Source organism: Rhineura floridana, chromosome 3 (assembly GCF_030035675.1).
Source record: "Rhineura floridana isolate rRhiFlo1 chromosome 3, rRhiFlo1.hap2, whole genome shotgun sequence".
Taxonomy (NCBI): Eukaryota; Metazoa; Chordata; class Lepidosauria; order Squamata; family Rhineuridae; genus Rhineura; species Rhineura floridana.
The window spans coordinates 213,928,972-213,951,355 of NC_084482.1; the positions used below are offsets into that span (position 1 = coordinate 213,928,972).

General features: G+C 43.9%; 1 protein-coding gene across 1 annotated transcript in view; it reads right to left on the reverse strand.

Moving 5' to 3' along the window:
• LOC133378953 (uncharacterized) overlaps positions 1-13,335 on the reverse strand; it is a 49,897-nt gene extending 36,562 nt beyond the window's left edge. The window contains exons 1-3 of the mRNA XM_061613564.1: positions 13,232-13,335; positions 12,568-12,937; positions 5,435-5,710 (exon numbers count right to left, since the gene is read on the reverse strand). Coding sequence (XP_061469548.1) covers positions 5,435-5,710; positions 12,568-12,631 — 340 coding nt within the window. The 5' untranslated portion in view covers positions 12,632-12,937; positions 13,232-13,335. The remainder of the gene's footprint in view (positions 1-5,434; positions 5,711-12,567; positions 12,938-13,231) is intronic.
• Positions 13,336-22,384: the final 9,049 nt, after the last annotated feature.

The window sequence follows — 22,384 nt, forward strand, 5'->3', positions numbered from 1 at the left end:
CTCCTTTTCATCTTCTTCAGGTGAGGCTGTCAACGTGCTGAACTGTTGCCTGGCTGCGATAATGGACTGGATGGGAGCTAATAAACTGAGGCTAAATCCAGACAAGACTGAGATGCTGTTGGTGGGTGATTTCTCTGATCAAATGGTGGATATTCACCCTGTTCTGGACGGGGTTACACTCCCCCTGAAGGAGCGGGGTCGTAGTCTGGGAGTACTCTTAGATCCTTCCCTGTCACTCGAGGCTCAAGTAGCCTCGGTGGCACGGAATGCGTTCTACCAACTTCGGTTGGTAGCCCAGCTATGTCCCTATCTGGACAGGGAGGACCTCACCTCAGTTGTCCATGCTCTGGTAACCTCTCGATTGGATTACTGCAATGCGCTCTACGTAGGGCTGCCTTTGAAGATGGTTTGGAAACTACAGCTTGTGCAAAACGCGGCGGCCAGGCTGATAACAAGGACCAGGAGGTCCGAACATATAACACCTATTCTGGCCCACTTGCACTGGCTACCTATATGTTTCCGGGCCAGATTCAAAGTGTTGGTTTTAACCTATAAAGCCTTATACGGCACGGGACCACAATACCTCCTGGAACGCCTCTCCCGATATGAACCTGCCCGTACACTACGTTCAACATCGAAGGCCCTCCTCCGAGTTCTGACTCATAGAGAGGCTCGGAGGATGGTTACAAGAACTAGGGCCTTCTCAGTGGTGGCCCCCGAATGGTGGAATAGTCTTCCCGTTGAGGTGTGCTTGGCGCCGACATTGCTATCTTTTCGGCGCCAAGTTAAAACCTTTCTCTTTGCTCAGGCATTTTAGTTTAATATGTTCAATTTGGTTTTAGATTTGTGGATTTTTATATATATGTTTTTGTACCAATTTATGTGATTTTATTGTATATACCTTCTGTTGTACACCGCCCAGAGAGCTATGCTAGTGGGGCGGTATAAAAATGTAACAAATAAATAAATAAATAAATTCTCATGTCTTAAATCCTGACTGGTAGATGCTAAAGTCTTTGTCCTGAAATGTATAAAAAACCCAGGCAAACAGTGCCTCAGGGCAGTCCCTCTTGGATACTTCCTGGACGTGCCTTGGAGGACTGACCTTGCATTTGATTGTTTTATTTTTTTAATAAAAGCCTCACCTTATGCTTTAAGCCTGTCTCAGAGATTATTTCAGGGACCCCCATTAAAGAACCCACAGGAGAAATACAAAATACTCCAACATCACCACTTAGCGGCCGCAAAAGACAAATGAACTTTGGAACGTGGAATCTACGGACATTGCTGGACAATACAGATAGTGAACGTCCTGAACGCAGGACTGCCATCATTGCGAGGGAGTTGAGACGTTTTAATATTGACACAGCAGCACTCCAAGAAACTCAAAGAGCAGGAGAGGGACAATTGAAGGAAGAAAAAGGAGGTTACACCTTTTTCTGGAAAGGACTGCCTGAACAAGAACGGCAAATACATGGAATAGGCTTTGCTATTAAAAATGATCTTGTGAAGCTCGTCAGAAGTTCCTACTGGCATTTATGAACGACTCTCAACTCTCCAATTAAAACTTGCCAAAAACCAGCACGCAACTATTCTAAGTGCTTATACACCAACATTAGATGCTGATGAAGACATCAAGGAAAAGTTTTATACCCAGCTGGACACCATCTTATCAGAGATACCTAAGGAGGATAAAATTATCCTCCTGGGCGATTTCAATGCAAGAGTTGGGCGTGATTTTCATTTATGGCCAGAAACCATTGGGAACGAAGGAGTTGGCAATAGCAACCTGAATGGAACTCTACTTCTGACTAAATGTGCAGAGCACAATCTTGTCATAACAAACACACTCTTTCACCAGAAGATAAATTTAAAACATCATGGAAGTACCCTCCGTCAAAACACTGGCATCTCCTGGATTACGTAATTGTCCGTGCCAGAGATCGTCATGATGTACTCCTCACCAGGGCCATGACGAGTGCTGATGACTGCTGGACAGATCACCGATTAATTTGATCCACTATGGCCATTAATATTGTTCCTCAACATAGGCTCCAAGGAAGAAAACCAAGGCATAAAATGAACATCCACACCCTTCAAGATCCTATTAAGCGATCTTGTTTTCAAACAACTCTCAAGAAACATCTACCTATAGAACTCCCTGAAAACGTTGAGGAACACTGGATTAAACTGAAGACTTCCATTATTGCAGCATGTGAACAAACTATTGGATACCAAACTAAGAAACATCAGGACTGGTTTGATGAAAATGATAGTGAGATTGAACATATCATTGACAAATAAAGGAAAGCCTTCCAGATATGGCAAAAAGCCATTAACTGTGCTGCTAAGAAAAATATCTATGCCAGTGCAAAGGCTGAGGTCCAGAGAAGAACTAGAGAACTTAAGAATGCCTGGTGGATAAAGAAAGCTCAAGAAATCCAGCATTCTGCAGATGCTCATGATGCACGGGGCTTTTTTAATGCAACAAAGGCAATCTACGGACCAACAAATTATGGTACAAATCCCTTACATTCAATAGATGGTACCAAACTTCTAAAGGACAAAGGGTCTATTGCACTGCGTTGGAAAGGGCATTACCACAACCTCCTTAATCGTAACTCTACGGTCTTCTCGCAAATCTCGCAACAACAAACTAGAGATGAGCTTGTAGTATCCCCTAATTTGGATGAAGTCAGTAAAGCCATTAATCAAATGAAGTATAACAAAGCTAGTGGACCTGATGGGATTCCTGCTGAAGTCTTTACAGAAGGTGGGCCTGAATTTACACAACAACTTCATAAGCTCATCGAAAAAATCTGGATGAGGGAGGAGATCCCGGAAGGCTTTAGGGATGCCATAATTACCACTCTTTTCAAGAACAGATTATGGGAACTACCGAGGCATCTCTCGTCTAGTTATCGCAGGTAAAATCCTTGCAAGGATCCTCACAAATCGCCTCCTGACCTATCTCAGAAGACATCGTCCCTGAATCCCAAAATGGTTTCCGCCCTTCCAGGGGGACAGTGGACATGATCTTCACTGCACGACAGCTTCAAGAAAAATGCAGGGAGCAAAACTGACCTCTGTATGTGGCGTTTATTGATCTGACTAAGGCCTTTGATACTGTAAATCGAACTGCTCTCTGGATGCCCTGATAAATTTGTGAATATTTTGCGACTCCTCCATGACAACATGACGGCAACAATTTCGGATAACAATGGCTCTCAAAGTGATCCATTCAAAGTGGGATCAGGCGTCAAACAGGGATGTGTCATTGCTCCAACCTTCTTTGCTACTTTCATCGCCATGATTCTACACCTTGTTGAGGGGAAGCCTCCCACTGGTGTGGAAATCACATATCGAACAGATGGAAAGCTTTTTAATCTCAGTAGGCTGAAAGCAAAAAGTAAGGTAATTACAACCTCTGTCATAGAACTTCAATATGCCGATGATAATGTAGTCTCCGCACATTCAGAGGAAGATCTTCAAACTATCCTAAATGTCTTTGTGGAAGCATATGAAAAGGTTGGCCTCTCGCTTAACATAAAAACCCCCCAAAGTGCTTCATCAGCAAGTGTGAACCAATCCCTCTGTAGCACCATCAATCCAGCTTAATAGTGCGACGCTGGAGTATGTCGATCACTTTTCTTATCTTGGCAGCCATCTCTCTGTAAAAGCTGACATCAATGCTGAAATTCAGCATCGTCTGAGCTCTGCGAGTGCCGCATTCTCCCAAATGAAGCATAGAGTGTTCGAGGATCAGGATATTCACAGGGAGACCAAAATGCTTATTTACAAAGCCATTGTACTACTGACCTTACTGTATGCCTGTGAAACATGGACCATCTATAAATGCCACTCCCAACTTCTGAAAGATTCCACCAACGCTGTCTCCGGAAAATTCTGCAAATTACTTGGGAAGATAGGCGGACTAATATTAGCGTATTGGAAGAAGCAAAGACCACCAGTGTTGAAACAATGATCCTCCATCATCAACTTCGCTGGACCGGCCATGTTGTTCGAATGCCTGATCACCGTCTTCCAAAGCAGCTACTTTACTCCCAACTTAAGGATGGAAAACGAAATATCAGTGGACAGCAAAGAGGTTTAAAGATGTTCTCAAAGCTAATCTAAAAAAATGTAACATAAGCATCGAGAACTGGGAAGCCTTGGCCCATGAGCGTCCCAATTGGAGGTCGGCCATTATCAAAGGTGCTATGGACTTTTAAGAAACAGTATTTATTTATTTATTATTTTTTGTAAAAAGTAGTTCAAAAGCCATCCAGTTCAGATGTTGTTACACTTCAATTTCTGAATGGCTTGTTTTATTCCTTCTTTTGTATCTATTTGTCTTTGTTCCTCATGGTGACACCATCAAGGTATTGTCGTATTCCCTGAGAACAGGATGCTGGACTAGATGGGCCACTGGCCTGATCCAGCAGGCTCTTCTTATGTCCTTATGTTCCTTGTGGTTTGCAATCCTGTGTAAGGTTTTCCCGCTAACTACCCTCCGGCATGCTAACACACCTCCAGCTAACATCCAGCTACTATTATCTTCTCCTGTGCAAACTGTTTCCAGTGATGTGATCCTGATGGCGTTTATTTCTTCAACACCAACACCAACATTTCTTTCACAAAGTCTCCCTGCTCCCACCTGTGGCTGTTAGGCTGTCCCTGAGAGAGATCGGTGTGTGTGCCGTTGGCTTTAGCGTGCGTTCAGGGAAAAACAGCATTGAGTGCAAAAAGAGGAAGACAAAACCACAGATGGATCCATTCCCTTGACCAAGTGGCAACAGAAAGGGGGAAGGATTACGGTTTCACATTAGCCCTCCGTGCCACTGCGATGCAGCCTCACGGAAGCAGGGCGCTTCAAAGAAGGGGAAGCGCCTACAGCTGCCCCCCTTCCCTGCAGTGCAGGCTTTCTCCTATCCCCCCTGCTCCCACCCATGGCTGTTAGGCTGTCCCTGAGCAAAATCAGTGTGTGTGCATTTATGGTTCAGAACTCTACAAGGTGAGTATAGGTGGACCTTTTTAAGTTTTAACAACCAAATGCATAGAAATTTATACTAGTACATTTTAATGTCATTTGAAATAAAAACGCTAAAGATGTTCTTAAAGAAATATTCCCTGTCCCTTCTCTGCATTTTTCCAGTGCAGCCCTTTCTCCCCTCAGATCAGAAGAATTGCACCTCACCATTGCCATGATAGGGAATAAATACACACTAACACATACTCTCACTCTCTGCTTGCACTTAAGCCAGTGCTTAGCATAGGAACGGGCCTGAGTAGAAGTGGAGTAGACAAGGATTTGTATGTCTACGTGTTGTGAGAAGGATATAGTTATATTAAGAACTACAGCTTAGCAGGGGCAGAGAGAGAGAGGGAGGGGTGTTTGGGTGGGGAACAGAGGCCCCTCGCACCCTCCACTCACCGTTGCTCTGGTTGTAACGATTCCCCAGAGTCACCAGGTTTACTTGAAATGCCTGCTCCGAGCCACGCAAGACCTCAGTGTTCCTGTCCCAGTACTGGGCAACATCCTTCTCCACCTTCCTCATCCAGGGCACGACAGGCACTTTCCTCTGTGTATCGCTGTCATAATGAGTAATGGGCTGGTCATCCACATAACTCACAGCAATGAACTGGGGCAGCCCCTGGCCAGGCTCCGAGACCCCAATGTAAAAATTATGGAAGTAGTGAGAGGAAGAACCTGCAAAACAAAAGAAGAGTTAGAGGTCCTGCAGCTGAGAATATGCCCAATCCAGACCCCTTCAGAAACCTCCACAGTCCTTCAACCCCAGAGATGGGAAAAGGGGTGGGGGATGGGAGAGGGGAATCTCTACAAAACCTCCTGATTAGACTACCGAAATGTGTTGTATCTGGAGTTAAAATCGAAATGGCGGTTGGTGGGAGGGGGGAGGGAAAGAATACCATATAACCAAAAATAACTAAGCAGTTTATATAAAACTATTACATTTCGTAAAACAAGATAAAAAACAAAGCAGAACTATAACATCACAAATCAGACGGAGGACTATACAAAATTAAGAACCAAAGTGAAGGAACGTTTGGGTAAACATGCAAGTTTTTAAGAGGGATTTCAAGGTCATAACTGCCTGCCTCATGAAGTACCGGAGGGGGGCATTCCAGAGGGTGGGGGCTTATCCACTTCTACATTGTCCAACCTACTGGCTGGGGAACCACCAGCAAGGTCTCCTTGGAAGATCTGCTTGGTCTGTACCAGGGGAGAGAGTCTGCTCTTAAATTTGTGCTGCCTGCTACGTTTATTAAATTTAGAAGTACATAAGTGCAATCCCATACATGCCTATTCAGAAGTGAATTCCATTCAGTTCAATGGGGCTTACTCCCAGGTAAGTGAGCACAGGATTGCAGCCTACCCAAATTTAGAAGAAGCAACAAAAAGAAACTACACCTATATTTCTTTTGCCTGTTGGGAAAACCTGCAGGGTGGGAGTGGCGGTGAGAGAGTTTGAAACAGAAACCATCATTGCAATAGCCAACAAAATAAAGCTTTTGTCATTTGAGCTTAGAAAATGTCTGTTATCACAGTCTGCCTTAGGCAGAAACAGATGCTAACCTAATGCATGGAAAAACAGAAGGGAGCAGAAAAAGAGGAAGGCCAAACAAGAGATGGATTGATTCCATAAAGGAAGCCACAGACCTGAACTTACAAGATCTGAACAGGGAGGTTTACGACAGATGCTACTGGAAGTTGCTGATTCATAGGAATGCCATAAGTTGTAATCTTGAAGGCATGTAACACACACACACACACACACACCCTAACAGATAAAACTGTCAACTGAGTGACTGGCCCACTAGGATAGGAGAGGGGTGATCAGCCCAGAGGCTGTATGTGACCTGCCAAGACTTTTGAGATGACCTGCAGCAACTACTGAAGACTTTCCTCTTCCAACAAGCCTTTTAAGTAGATCCCTTTATCCCAATTTGCATCTGTATTGGAATTGTTTTTTTAAAATCTTTGTTTTTGGAGTTTTATCATTCGTCGGTTGATGCCCTGAACTCCTTCTGAGAGGAAGGGCAGTATATAAATTTCATAGTAATTGCACATGGCACATCGAGTCTCTGGCTCAAGATCTGAGAAAACAAGGCTTCCACTGGCAACACATCTTTACATGTGAGTAATGTGTGAAGAGGGACCTATGCTGACAGCGTTTCACTCATTATTTTCAATGACAAAATACATAATTTCCCCTTAATTCACGCCAAATTTCCAACTTTTCCACTAGAAAAACTGAAAAGGGCTTTGGGGAGGAAACGCCACCAATCTACCATTTTTTCCTGGTCCTCCACACCTCTAGTTTTGAAACAACTTCACTGGTTGAGCTGGGAGTAGAGAAAATTAATACATTCACAATGGCACATCTCTCATCTTACTGGTTCCCAGCTGAATGTGACAGTTGCAGAGTTTGCTCATAATTAGTAACCTGCAGGCCCTCTCAGAAGTCCAGAGATGTCTGGGCCACTCCCAGCTGCAATAAAATTATATACAAAAAAAAGTGGCAACACACAAGGTTGTGTCCAACAAAGTCACCCTGTTTGTGCAAAGACTTCCACTTGTGCACCACAACTCCCTCTCCCCCAATGTCAAGATGACCAAGAGGCCTCTGGGGGAAATTGTTTAATTCAGGGCTTGAAGCTTTGGAGCTGCACGCAGTCATCACTGCTTACACTGTAATTCCTTCAAACTCTGCCACAACAACAACAAAATGACTACCTGGTTCAACAACAGTCTGCCAGCTCTGTAATATTTCATATCTTACTAGCACAGCAATCCCAAACCCCACTGGAGATGGTTTGAATGAGGAAGAGGTTGCCCTCCACACAGCTCTGCCTGGCTCTGATGACCTTTGCTGCTGCAGAGATCCTCCTGGCCAACCCCGTTGGATTCAGACTAAAACACAGCGGTGTGTTTTTCTCCATTATGTTTAATGTGGAATTTCAGCTTACAGCTTTTCATAAATCAGTTGACAGTTTACATAGGATTCTGCATCTCTACACAGCAATACAAACCATGACTACTCAAGCTAAGATGCTGCAACTAGACATGCCCCTCAAGACTCTATAGAAAGGCTCAGGGTGGGCTCTCGATTTGTGTGAGGAAGGTGTCTCTGAACATCCCTGGGTTAGCAAGCAAGCACTGCTATGAACAGGGCGAGGAGTGGGTGTTAATTCTGCCTGTCTGCATCTGCCAACACATCCTTGGCAACAGGGGTGAAGACAAGTCCAGCATATCTTCCTCGGACACTGCCTGGAGTCCAGCCTCTGATTCCCCCCGTGACTCATAGGCAGCGGCAGCGGCTGGGGTGACAACAGGAGGGGGAAGAGGAGGAACGGGGCCAGCTCATTGTTACACAGCAGTGTTTCTTCAGTTGGAACTGAAACTAAAGGGGCAGAGCTGTCACTGCTTAAAGTCTGAAGCCTTCTCCTATTTTAGCCTTCTGCTGTTATAATCCACTGGGTTCCTCAGCCGGGTCCCAGATCTCTTTCTGATCGCTCCAGGAATGCTCCACAGAGCCCATGACAACTGGTGCACAGAAGCTTTCAGAATACATTATATAGTTAACCTACAGGACAAAGGTATGTGTTTCTACTTCAGAAGTTAGTCTTTGTGTTTAATGGGGCTTACTCCCAGGTAAGTGGTACAGGATGGCAAGCTAGGCTCTGGTTTAGACTCGGCATTGGGGGAAAACAGGGTTCTTATTCCTTTAATAGCTGTATCTCCACAATCGGGACCAGTGGGATGTAGATGACTTCCAATAATAAACATGAGATTGTATGGGGAGGAGAAGCAACAAAGATTCTACGCTCTCTAATTCTGTATTATGCCACTCGCCCTAGGCAGCCATTTTGTATTATGCCATACCCCTATTCAGCCATTTTGTAACCGACGCCTCTCAAAATTAAAAATGTGCCAATCCAGCTCTGGCCACTAGATGAGACCAGTGAGCCAACACACAAATCCTCATTAGTTGCAGAGAAAAATAACTTTGGCTGATATTACTTAGTAGACTGTCCTGTTTACAGCCACTATGCTTACCCAGCATACTTAGGGCTCATCTACATGGTGGTTTACGGTGCGTTTAGTTGGTACTTACATGTCCTTTTAATTCGCATGGTTCACATGATGTTACCAGCAAACAGAAGCTATCATGCAGTTTCCCCCCTGTAAATCCGTACTAACCCAATCCACTGATAATATGAAAAGGGAAGAAAAAGAGGCTTCATTCCATATATCTAGTACTTGCAAACACTTTGCTCTGATGTTCTTAAGGTAGGTATGTCAATCGTTCCCTTCTCCATACCCACTCCCTCCTCTTCCCTTCGTTCATTTTATTTCCTGTAGGCTGAAAAGCAACTTCCAGCTGCTCTCCTCCTACTACTTTTTTATGTTGCTGCAAATGGTGCCTTTATTTTCTTTTCCCCCCTAACTTGTGCACAAAAGCATAACATTGCTCAAAAAAGATTTGTATTTCAGTCGAATACTACTAGGGAAAATACAGATATTCACACTTATATGGGTTTTTTTAAAAGGAACCCACTACAGCATGCTTGGTTGCCAAGCAACCAGAGTGAGTGGAAATGTTAAATTAGAGGATGTGGTCATTAGGAAACTGCGTGATTGATCCCTCCCCTCAGTGTGAATAGAAAACACTGTGTTTGCCGCTGGCATTGTGGGTGGTGCAAATAGAAAATGGAGGTAAAAACAGTGTCTTTAGTATGAAGTAATGCTCCCATGTGGAAAAGCCCTCTTCAGACATTACAGTGAAAGCATACAGAGGGGGGAGGGGCTCATGCCCACTTCACTCTCTTGTGCCTCTTTTGTGCAGTGGTAAATTCTGGGGTGCAGATTCTCCACAAAGCACCTGGCAAGCCCCATAGCCACCACCATCCCCCACAAGAGAACTGAAGTCCTTCAAGGCTATGCTTGTGTTTGACACTTGCAATGGCCTCACAGATTTGGCTACCGCAACAGGACTTTCCTTATGACCTATTATCTTCTTTACCCATCTAGAACCTCATGCCTGAACCACAGTTATCAGAGCCCCACAGCAATAGCTAAGACCGAGTGAGAGTTTTGGGGGAAGGGAGGGGGCTTAGTGCAGACTTTAAGCTTCAAGCATCCCACTCTTGTGGGAACTGTGACGAATGCACTTTGGACAACTTCTGCTTCAAGGCAGAACAGACCAGCCAGCAGTTTTCAGCAGCTATATTAACACTTGTCTCAAAAATACTTAGAAACCTAAACAAAAATGGTCGAACCGTCTGAGTGGGAGGAGTTTAAATCTGCAAGACAGTCTGTTTGAATTGCACGAGCAGCAAACATGTGTAGCGTTCTGGGGTTTGAACTCAACTTCCTTTCAGTTAAGATCAAATGAGGCTCCGAAAAGCCACTTCCAAGGGGTTTCCCCCACACACACACACACACTTCAAAACATAAAAGATCTGAGCAAACCTGCTTCTGGTTGCATCTGCGTTAGAAACTCAGGAAGTTACACAAGCTCCCAAGGTGAGAACCCAACATCAGATGTCCCCTCTGTCTTTTCAAACAAAAACAGTGGAACTAGTTGTCCTCACTACCCTTCACTCTTTCAAAGCCTGCCCCCTTAGGCAGCCCTGCCTTGTGGCAGACAGAGTGAGGAGGCTTATGGAGATTTTTCTGTTTTGATTTGAAATGGAGAGGTGCAACCCTTGAATTCTTCTCCTCCATCCACAAGTATTATTTATTTATTGCATTTGTATACCGCCCCATAGCCGAAGCTCTCTGGGCGGTTTACAACAATTAAAAACATTAAAAACAAATATACAAATTTAAGAACACATTTTTTAAAAAGCAATTTAAAAACACATGCTAAAATGCCTGGGAGAAGAGGGAAGTCTTGACCTGGCGCCGAAAAGATAACAGTGTTGGCGCCAGGCAGACTTTGTCAGAGAGATCATTCCATAACTTGTATGTATTTATTTGTTTACTTCCATTTATTTTTTTAAAAAAATATTTATACGACAATTTCCCATAAAACCACCAAAACAATTTAAAATAAGAGCAAGCAGTATGACAGTTAAAATAGTCACAAACACATTAAAATAGCCATCAAAAACTTAACTTCAGTACAGTAGGGCCCCGCTTTACAGAGCTTCACTTTATGGCGCTTCGCTCATGCAGCGGTCTCAGACGCAATTAGACTAAAGCCCCACTCATATGGTGCTTGTTCCGCTTTTACAGTGGTTTCCGGGTGTCTCACACCATTCTATTCAATGACTTCCGCTTTTCAGTGGTTTTCACTTTTCAGCGGGGGTCCGGAACATAACCCACCGTATGAGTGGGGCCCTACTGTAAAAAGCAGCAGAGTGCAAAACACATTTTATCTTCCTCCCAATCTAAACTCCCCAAAAATCCCCCCGTGTGATTTTTCTCGCCCACAAATAAGGCCCTGGTGGTGTCTCCTCAACTCTCCCCCACTTCCCATGAAGAAACAGGTTGTCTCATAAGCACAGCAACCTCAAAAGGTGAAACACACCAAAAACAACAACCAAGAATACAGTTAGGAATTTAAGCACAAAAGTGAACGATTCTGATCCTCAAATAGAGCCAAGCAAAATCTGGGGGTTCCAGGAGAAGAATATTCCAAGCAAGAAAAATCTGTGTCTAAAAGCCCCAGAAGCCAGACCAAGGGTTCAGCCTATTGGAAGTGGGGGCAGGGGGGAGAAGGGAGAAGGGAAATAATATAAAAGGAGACAAACTGAGTGCCCAAAGTCTGAGCAGGAAGCCTATTTGGCCCCTTGCTTCTCAGGAATTGTTTAGTTCACCATCCTTATGGCTTTAACATGTACATTATACTAGGCATAAACAATACAGAAGTCGCCTTCATAATTTATGAAATCTACATTTTTGGCAGGCACATTTAATCCACAGAAGGATTTGGGGGCGGGCGGGTGTTACAATGGAAAAGCAGTATAAACTGATGGTGGTGATGCAAGCACCCAATGCAAAGGAACTCTTGGACACATGACATACTACCTCCCAAAATACAGCCCTCTGCACACCCATCTGGCACCCCAATCTCAGGCTGGCTTCTGTGTGGGGCCTCCAGAATGTAAAGCTGATACAAACAGCAGGCAAGGTTGCTAGTCCTCAGTGAGCAGACAGGAGGATAGGCTGAGGAATGTCGCATTATGAATATTTCACCCAGATTAGTTTAGAGAAGCAGCAACACATGATGGGGGAAACGTGTGAACCGCCTTCCCGGCCTTGCCATAAATCGTGCTAGTACTCCACGGTTCTTGCTTGAGCTATAAGCCAACTACTGCTCAGCAAACAGACGGTCCCTGATCCAGACGGCCTGCAAAGCACACACAAAGTTTGGGAGACAGATATGTACAAAGGGATCTGGCTCAGCTTTTTGATGGGGTGCTCCCAGATCCTCCAAAATGAGGCGCACACACCCCTCACCCGCATCAGGCTCGGTGGGGGGGATTCTTCTCTCCCCCACCCCCCGGGGAACTTTAGCCCCCAAAGATACTCACCAGGACAGCCCAGCAACAGAAAGGCCGCCCACAGAGTCCAAAGGGGCCAGCGGAGGCGCCCCATCTCGCTAACAACTTCGCTCTCAATCTGTTTATTGCAGAGGTGTGTCAACACTTCCCGCCCCACCCGCAGGAGATTCCGAAGCAAGGGCCGGGATTAGCCGAGGGGAAATACTCCACCAATCGGAAAATGGAGTGCAGATTACGGAAACGGTTGCTGGGCAGACCTCGAGCCGGCAGGCTGCGGGCAGCTGAAAAGGGGAAGAGAAACTTCGCAGCTCCTTCTTGGGAATCACCGGCTCTCCCTCTCCGACTCAGTCCCTCCTGCCCTCCTCTGGGAGCACCATGAACATCCATCCTGCCACCTTTCCTAGAAAATGGAGAGTGCGTATGTGCACACCAGACCTTTAGAGCACATTCCGCCCTCCCCAGGCCCCCAAGAATCATCAGAACTACAGTTTCCAGGATTCATTGGTTCGGCAAAAAAGGTATGGGGTGTGTGTACCCAGACTAAAAGTGGTGGGTTGCTCCTTGCTGGAAGATGCAGTTTGGAGGAGTCAGCAAACCAAACCAAGAAGAAAGGGAGCCTCATCCACCAAGGCCTGGATTATATTGGCCCCAAACCCCAAGATCAAGGCATAAATAAATAAATAAAGATACTCACCAGGACAGCCCAGCAACAGAAAGGTCGCCCACAGAGTCCAAGGGGGCCAGCGGAGGCGCCCCATCTCGCTAACAACTTCGCTCTCAATCTGTTTATTGCAGAGTTGTGTCAACACTTCCCGCCCCACCCGCAGGAGATTCCGGAGCAAGGGCGGGGATTAGCCGAGGGGGAAATTGTTCTGAGCTAGCAATTTGCTCCACAAAACAGATAGCAAAGGGTTAACCAAGTCAAAGAAGAGCCAGGGAGATAACAGGCTCATGTTGCAGCAATAATGCAGCTGGAGCCACTAATCTCCTAAATGAGCTCAAGGTACATAAAACCGCAGTGAAAGAATGCGAGAGTGTGGGGGGGGGAATGGCTAGGAGTTGTTTTGTATGTGAATTGCTGTTGGAGTATACTACTGTTGTGTATTGCCTGTCTGCCAAGGAAATAAGTAAAGTATTTTCGGCAACCAGACCTGTGTCTCTCCTTCTTGCTCCTTGTGCTACCAAGCAGCTTCCAACATAGGGTTATGGGCCCAGGCCAACAGCTGGGGCCAAGGAGCACAGAGTAAGCATAGAACACAAAGAAGGACTAGTCTGACTTGAACCGGTCCAGGGTACAGTGTCGAATGCGGGGAGAACCAGTGATGTCGTCGTATCCATCACTGTTGCCCCTAGAGCGGCTCCATGACTCTAACTATGCCAGCTGGAAAGTCCGCATGGAAATGTATTTACGCCAAGAGGGTCTTTGGTGTGTTATTGAAAGAAACTCCCCCACGGATCCACCCTCAGAAGAATGGCTACGTCTGGACAAGAAAGCTAAAGCCTGTGTGATTTTGGGACTACAGGACATCCCAATTCCAAACAAAGGGGATCCCAGGGCATGCAGTAATTATTGAATTATTGCCTTAATATCCCATGCAAGTAAAGTAATGCTCAAGACTACAACAAAGGCTCTTACCATATATGGAGTGAGAAATGCCAGATGTCCAAGCTGGATTTAGAAAGGGAAGAGGCACCAGAGATCATATCGCAAACATACATTGGATAATGGAACTGACCAAGGAAAGAAGGAAATCACCCTGTGCTTTATAGATTGCAGCAAAGCCTTTGACCGTGTAGATCATGAAAACTATGGAATGCTTTAAAAGTAATGGGGGTGCCACAGCATCTGATTGTCTTGATGCGCAACCTATACTCTGGACAAGAGGCTATTGTAAGGACAGAATATGGAGAAACCGATTGGTTCACCATCGGAAAGGGTGTGAGACAGGGGTGTATTTTATCACCCTATTTATTTAATCTATACGCAGAACATACCATACTGAAAGCAGGATTGGACCAAGAAGAAGGAGGTGTGAAAATTGGAGGGAGAAATATAATTAATTTAAGATATGCAGATGGCACCATACTCTTAGCCAAAACCTAGCTTTTTTAAAAAATTCAACTTTCAGACATTTTCATGTATTTTTCCTCCTTTGCATTTCTGTTCCTATGTACAGCAACACTTCAGTGCTACTTGACTATTGTTTCATTTCTGCTGTAAGCCATGGCTAGTTGACTACCCCTTTGATTGAAATGATACTAGATTAATGCACCCAAGATCACAATGAGCCAGTGACAGTGAAGAGGATTTTTAAGTTAAGGCTCCAGATCCTCTGGTGTGCTTGTTTTTTAAAGGTATAAAGACAAGGAAGTTCTTGCCAATTGGCTTACTGAGAAGGGAAATGCGTAGGCACACGCCAATCAAAGTGTAATGCAACCTAAGAACCACGAACTCCTCACAAACCACAGCCGGCTCCCACAGACTTGAGCAGAGGAGACATGATGATTAGGAGCTATAAGCCTCAGACATAAATGGCATGAGCATGCACAGAGTGCACCTGCCTCACCAATCAGGAATCCCTGTTTGTACTGAATAAGATGATGCCACAACAGGTATCGTTTCTATAAACAGTACATCTTATAATAATCACAGGTAGAGCCTGCTGGGTCAGGCCAAAGGCCCATCTAGTCCAGCATCCTGGTCTCAGAGTAGCCAACCAAACACAAACACCACAGAGCATTTTTTAAACTTAAACTTATAAACTTTAAAAAACAAACACAGGAATGCAATACTTCTCTCAGATCTAAAAGGCACACACACACATTTATATCTGCAGTTCCAGAGTTAAATACAACATGCCAATGTTTGCTTGTACTTTTAAATTCTGTTATGCACCTTGTTAAGCAATTCCTCATAACTAGGGTTGCCAGGTCTCCGGTTTTCTGCCGGAGTCTCCGGCAAAAGGGGGCCGTCTCCGGCCTCCGGCAATACTTCATTTAAACTGGTGGATCTCCAGCTTTTCATTGGCCCCCTCAGCCACGCATGCGTGATTGACACACGCATACGTTGGGCTGTGGCTGGCCGCCTTCCCGCCCTTTCTCAGTCAGGCAGCCGCAGGCAGGGTCTAGAGACAGGACTGAGCAGCCGCCGCCCCTGCAGGGACCCCTCCAGCAGCAGCCCCTGCCCGCTCCCGCCACCCACAGAAGTACAGGTGAGGGTGATGGGTGGAGGCGAGCGGTGGCAGTGGAGGCCAGGCTGGGCCCATGAGCCAGCTCCTTCTTAGCCCCAGCCCAGAGCTAGTTCCCCTGGGGCTCAGCAGTCTCTGGCTGGGGGGGGCATCACGGCCGCTGCCACCCAGCAGTGCCCACAGCAGGAGGGGTGAAGCCGCTGGCCATCCTTTCCGGAGCAGGGGAACTGGCTCCGGGACTAAGAAGGAGCCGGCCCTGGCCGGCCTCCACTCCTGCTGAGGCTGCCAGGCCACATGGGCCCTGTCTCCTAGCAACCGCTGGTGAGATGGGGCCCACGCGGCCTGGCAGCCTCAGCAGGAGCCGTGGAGGGCAGGCTGGGCCAGCTCCTTCTTAGCCCCGGAGCTGGTTCTCCTGCTCCGGGAAGGACGGCAGGCCGCTTCACCCCTCCTGCCTCGAGAGTAGCGGTGATCGTTGGTGAGACTGGCCAAAAAGTTTAAATAAATTACTCACGTACATTTTGACCAATGCTTTTTTAAAAAAAATTAAAGCACAAGACCTGTGTAAGGCTGCAATCCTATGCAGACTTCCCTGGGAGGAAGCCCTATTGAATGCAATGGGATGTGCTTCAGAATAAATATGCTTCGGAGTATGCTGTATGTATGGTGCAGGTTTATGGTTTACACAGGGGTCTGATGTCAGTCTTGCCTGGTCTCCTTTGTTTTATATTTTTTTAATTTTAAAACCAGAAACCTCCTTGTCCACCCAGGTGTTTAAAATTTACAAAGCAAAACCAAGGAAGGCTTTGCTAATCTGTGTCAAAGTGATTCTTAATGTGCATCCTTGCTTGAGAACATAAGAGGATGTCCTAGGACTAGGTTACGGTAGAGCCAGTTAAGCAATCTTTGAAAGAAATCTTATCCATTAGTAGACAGTCCACCAGAGATGGTCCCTACCCAACTACACTTTCTGCCCATGCCCAGAGTTTCAGTTTAAGCAAAGCACAGTCTCTGAATTACCTTTAAGATAGACCAGGTTAACAAGACTCTCTGAAAACCTTTGTTTTTGTGATAAGATACACCTAAGACAGAGGCTTCAGGAGTTCCACTATGGTAAACCATCGAAAGATATTTTCAGTCATTACCAGAGTTAGGTAGATACCTCAACAATGATGTTAATGTTATTTAAAAAAACAAAAACAAATAAAAGTGCCTTCCATTATCAAGTGAGATGTAGAACTCCATTAATGTTCAAAATAGGCCATCCATATTTTAATATCAGTACTACCTTCATGCCTCCCCGATTTCTTTGCAGTCCTTTTTACATCTTCAGTGTGGGACTTGATTTGCCCAGACACCAGGGAACAGAGCAGGCTACACAGAAGCAATAGCATCAAATATCATGGCTGAATCAAGCTGGAGTATTCCATTTTAGGCTGCATCACATGTTTCAGTGCCGCTCTACAGAGGTGTTGCTGAACCCACAACTGTTGTATGCAAAGAAATAACATGTTGGTGACAAAGGTTTCACTTAGGGTTACTTCTCACAGAAGCACTCAACTTTTACCAGATCATCACTTCACACTGCAGGTGGGGCTCACATGATGTAATACTCTTCCATTAAAAAAAATAAACGAAACTAAATATACTCTCTGTTTAGGAAACTAGAAATTTAAGCTAGAGCCACTTTCCCTGATGTGTTACTTTTTTATATGCAGGGATTTTTGAGCATTCAATCATGTGAACCCTTACCCGTAGTCTAAAATAGTTATAGCCCGGATGCAGGTTTACCAGGTATGTCAGACCAAACCTGTTCCCTTTTCCCTGTCATGGTAGTTTCCCACATATAGCGAGTGGGTTAATCCCCAAGGTGAAGCATTAAAGCATGCAAATTCTCACCCCAACCTACGACCCAGAGAAAGTTTTACTTTTGATTTGGCTGATTGTGATCCTGAAGCTGATGGCAGTTGAGCTCATAGAGAGTCTTGTGATGCTCCTCCAGTCATCCCTTTCATCCTCTTTCAAAGGAGCAGAAGATGAGGGACCTGAAAGGGAACTGAGAATGCTTGATCGGGGTTGCCTTAGGTTGAGTCAGACTATGGACCCTCTTTATTCCGTTGAGCTATGGCTCTTCCACAGGTTCATGTCTTTCCTGGTAGATCTGGTCAGGTCTGGCCAACTTGAAGTTCAGCAGTGATATGAGAGGACCACCATATGTTTTAATATCTGGGCAGTGTATTCTCAGAAGGCTATCAACTGCAGTCTCAATGTTAAACAACAGTAGTGCTATGGGACCTCTTGAGAGCCCTGCCTTCTCCAGAAGGAAGTTTTGCTCCTCAGTTGTAAGTGAATAAAGATAGGCTACAGTTGTTTGGTAGTGGGGGATAGGCACTCTGTACTTTCTCAGAGGTACCTTTCTATATCATATTATATCATATCTTGTGTTTTTTTTAAGGTTCATGGCCATAGATGGAAAGGAGGGTGTGGTGAAAGAAGGAAGGGAGCTTCCAGACCAAGACCTGTGGCACTGGCAAAGATATTTCCCACCCCAATACACTACTAAGGTGATGCCACAGAGCATAGCTCTAAATTTAGATCTGCAAATTTCTACCAAGTCTTAAAATAAGTTACTGGCTATGGGAAAGTTTCTGATTTGAACTATATTCCCAGCAAGCTGGTGTTATTTCAGCTCTTTAGGAATGGGAGCATCAGCCATTCAACTTCAAAACCTGCTGCTTAATCCAAATTGTCCCACCATCTTCTGACATCATTGCCGAGTGCCCTTGCAGCTGGAGCTATGCTTGCAGAGGCACAAATCCTGTATGATCCTGTCTAAGATCCCCGCTGCGACCTATGCTGCGTGCTTATGATGCATCATGATCAGCTATGGCATTTATTTACTTATTGAAAGGTGGGGGTGCAAATTCTGAAAACAAACAAATAAACAGGGTCAGCATATTTGTAATATTGATAGCAAATTTTCCTTTGGCAGAATAGTCCTGATTTAAGAGTGAAACCTTACATATTTAAGCTGGTCTGAAAGCAGCGTAACTGTGATTAACTTTTTCTTAAGAATAATGGAAACTGCAGTTTTGTGACGGTGCTGACAATTCCTAGTAGAAATTCAAAGTTCTTATATCACAGATTTTGCGTTGAGACCAGTTAAGCTGGATAGAGAGCAAGTTAAAGGGCGTGGCTCCCAACCAAACCTGGGGAACTGCAGTTTTGTGAAGATGCTGAGGTTTTGATTGTTACAGATCCCTTGCCTCATCACTGAATCATAGAGTTCTGAGACTGGGACCATGAAATCAACTGGGAAACTGATTAAAAGTATATACTGAGTGAACAAGGGCTTTTCCATTGTCAACTATAAAACGACTTGCACCTCCTGCAACTTACTGTCTATAGCTAACAGTAGGATTTGGCTGTATGCACAGTTCTGGGCACTTGATGTAGTTTGATTCTCCCTCCCGTGTCTTAGATGTGTGGCTCCAGATATTGCGAACAGAGCCTGAGTTAACAGCAAATAAGATGCATTTAATTCTGCTTTGGTAGATAGGTTGACAGAAGAAGAAGAGGATTTCTATTTTAATCTCCAATCAGAGAAATTTTTTTTAATGGTATGCTCCAAGCAAATGTGGTTGATAATATATCATGCTTAATGACATCACTAGGGATAGGTAGACATAGAATCATAGAAAGAGTTGGAAGGGGCCTATAAGGCCATCAAGTCCAACCCCCTGCTCAATGCAGGAATCCAAATCAAAGCATTCCCAACAGATGGCTTTCCAGCTGCCTCTTGAAGGCCTCGAGTGTTGAAGAGCCCACCACCTTCCTAGGTCATTGGTTCCATCGTCATACTGCTCTAACAGGAAGTTTTTCCTGATGTTCAGCCGAAATCCGGCTTCCTGTAACTTGAGCCCATAATTCCTTGTCCTGCACTCTGGGACAATCAAGAAGAGATCCTGGCCATCCTCTGTCTTGGCAACCTTTCATGTACTTGAAGGGTACATTATATCTCTCCTCAGTCTTCTCTTCTTAAGGCTAAACATGCCCAGTTCTTTCAGTCTCTCCTCATAGGACTTTGTTTCCTGTCTCCTGATTATCCTCATTACCCTCCTCTGAACCCATTCTAGTTTGCTGTATCTTTCTTAAAGTGTGGTGTCAAGAACTGGATGCAGTACTCAAGATGAAGCCTAACCAGTGCTGAATAAAGGAGAACTAGTACTTCACTCACTTTGTTAATGCAGCCTAAAATAGCATTTGCTTTTTTTGCAGCCACATCACACTGTTGGCTCATATTCAGTTTGTGATCAACAACAATCTCAAGATCCTTCTTGCATGTAGTATTGCTGAGCCAAGTATCCCACATCTTAATAACTGCATTTGGTTTCTTTTTCCTAGGTGTAGAACTTTGCACTTATCCCTGTTAAATTTCATTCTGCTGTTTTTAGCCCAATTCTCCAGCCTATTAAGATCCCTTTGAATTTTGTTTCTGTCTTCCAGGGAATTAGATATTCCTCCCGAAGGGTGACTTCGCTTGTGCCTGCTTTTGAGACGGGCTCCCGCCTCAAAGAAGCTTATTCAGATATAAATCAGTCAGAACATTTTTTTTTTGACTGATGAAATTTCTCCCGGGCAGGGAGAAACGTAGAGATCAACCTCAAAAGCCTGTTTTTGTTGGGAGGACTGGATTTCATTAATTTATGAGAAAAGGTCCAGCCAGCAATGCCGGACGGACTTCCGAACAAGCTCTATCTGATTAATGTGATACGTTTATCTTTTCTTCAAAGAGAAAACGGACTAACAGGCAAGCACCCTTCTTTCTATTCTTTTTTTTACTTGGTTTAAATTGTTGCAGCAAAAAGAGATTTGTCAAATGAATCAGCTTTAAAGAACTTCTGGGTGAGCTATAACTCTTCTCTGTTATTCACGAAATTAACAGCTTATCTCTGTTTCTATTGCAAAAAGCTGTCCTGGAAGTGCACTCTAAAGATATAAACAGAAGAGGGATTTCTATTCCGAGGAACATTATATTGTCTGGGACTATTCACTTTTTGGTCTATTTTATTTTGACGAATCTGCTTCTTCACGACGCCACTAACTGTTTTGATGCTGGGAACTAAATTTGTTTTGTGTTCTTGAACATAGAGAGATAAGGCAGGCTGCTCTGTTTATACTGTGATGTCATCAAGCCTGGAATATTAACCCAATTGTTGCTGAAATAAGAAGTGGTTCTTCTTTATTTTTGTTTTGTTTTGTTTTTGTGGTTTTAAAAATGGCAACTAAGAAAGTGGCTGAGAATCTGGAAGTAATTATGTTTCAGAAAATAATGGATGAGATTGAGATAACGAAACAAACCCTGCGACAGGGCAGTAAGGAGCTGAAAATTGAACTGAGCAAAATGACGCAGGAGCTTAAAGAAATAGGGGATCCTGTGAGAGAGGAGAATGAGATCAGAGATGAGAAAAGAAAAAATAAAGGGAAGATACAAGCCCTGGAGATTGGAACAAATGTGGAATTGGAAAAAGATCTGGAGTTTATGGATATTAGAAATAAAATCTACTGTTTGGAATTTAACGTTATCTCTGAAGAAATTAATGAAGATATTAGAGATAAAGTTATCAATGGCTTGGATAATCTTCTGGACTGGAATGACGTGATGGAGCTTGATATAGAGAAAATCTATGGAATTAACTGCAGCCATGTGACAATGGAAAAACTCTCAAGAGATGAGCCAGTGCATTTTGTAAAATAGAAGAACACAGATATGACTTTACAACAATATTTCAGCAACTTATTCAGAATTGATGGCAAGAAAATATTTGGGATAGAGGAAATTCCCATCAGACTCTTATTATATGACTATGGCTATGACAGCAAGATTATTATGGAATACTGATAATGGAAGATGGGACACTGAAATTACTGGACTTAACAGGACTATTGAAGATGGAAGATGGAATTAATAGGGATAATGGAATAATGGCTATTGAAATTATTGGACCTAACAGATTTTGATGAGATGGATTAATCAATATGTTTATTTGGACTATGGTTATGACAATAAGATTATTATTATTATTAACGAGATGGATTAATCGACATGTTTATTTGGAGAAAAATTGATAGATATATTTCTTAAAGAATTGAAACCTCTCTTTGACTTTTTGTGGAAAGAATAAAGTAATGTTTATGAGATTTGATGATTAATTAAGATAACTACTGGAGGAAAGTGATTTTATAATATAATTTAAGAGACAGGATTGTTATATATTGTAGACCTACAACTGATTTGATCTGCGACAAATGGGAAGTCAACATTTTATTTTTTTGTTTAATCTTTTTTGTTTTGTTTTGTTTTTTGTCTTTGAATGTTTTATGATTTTGTTTTGTATGTTTTATGAAAATTTGAATAAAATTATTGTAAAAAGAAAAAGGAATTAGATATTCCTCCCAATTTTGCATCATCTACAAGTTTGATAAGCATTCTCTGCCCCTCCACATCCAAGTCATTAATAAAAATGTTGAAGAGCACTGGGTCCAAGACCAAGCCCTATAGTAGCCCGCTAGTTACCCCCCCAGGTTGAGAAGAAACCATTGATTAGCAATCTGAATATGATTGTGTAGTCAACTGTGGATCCACCCAATAGCTGTTCCAT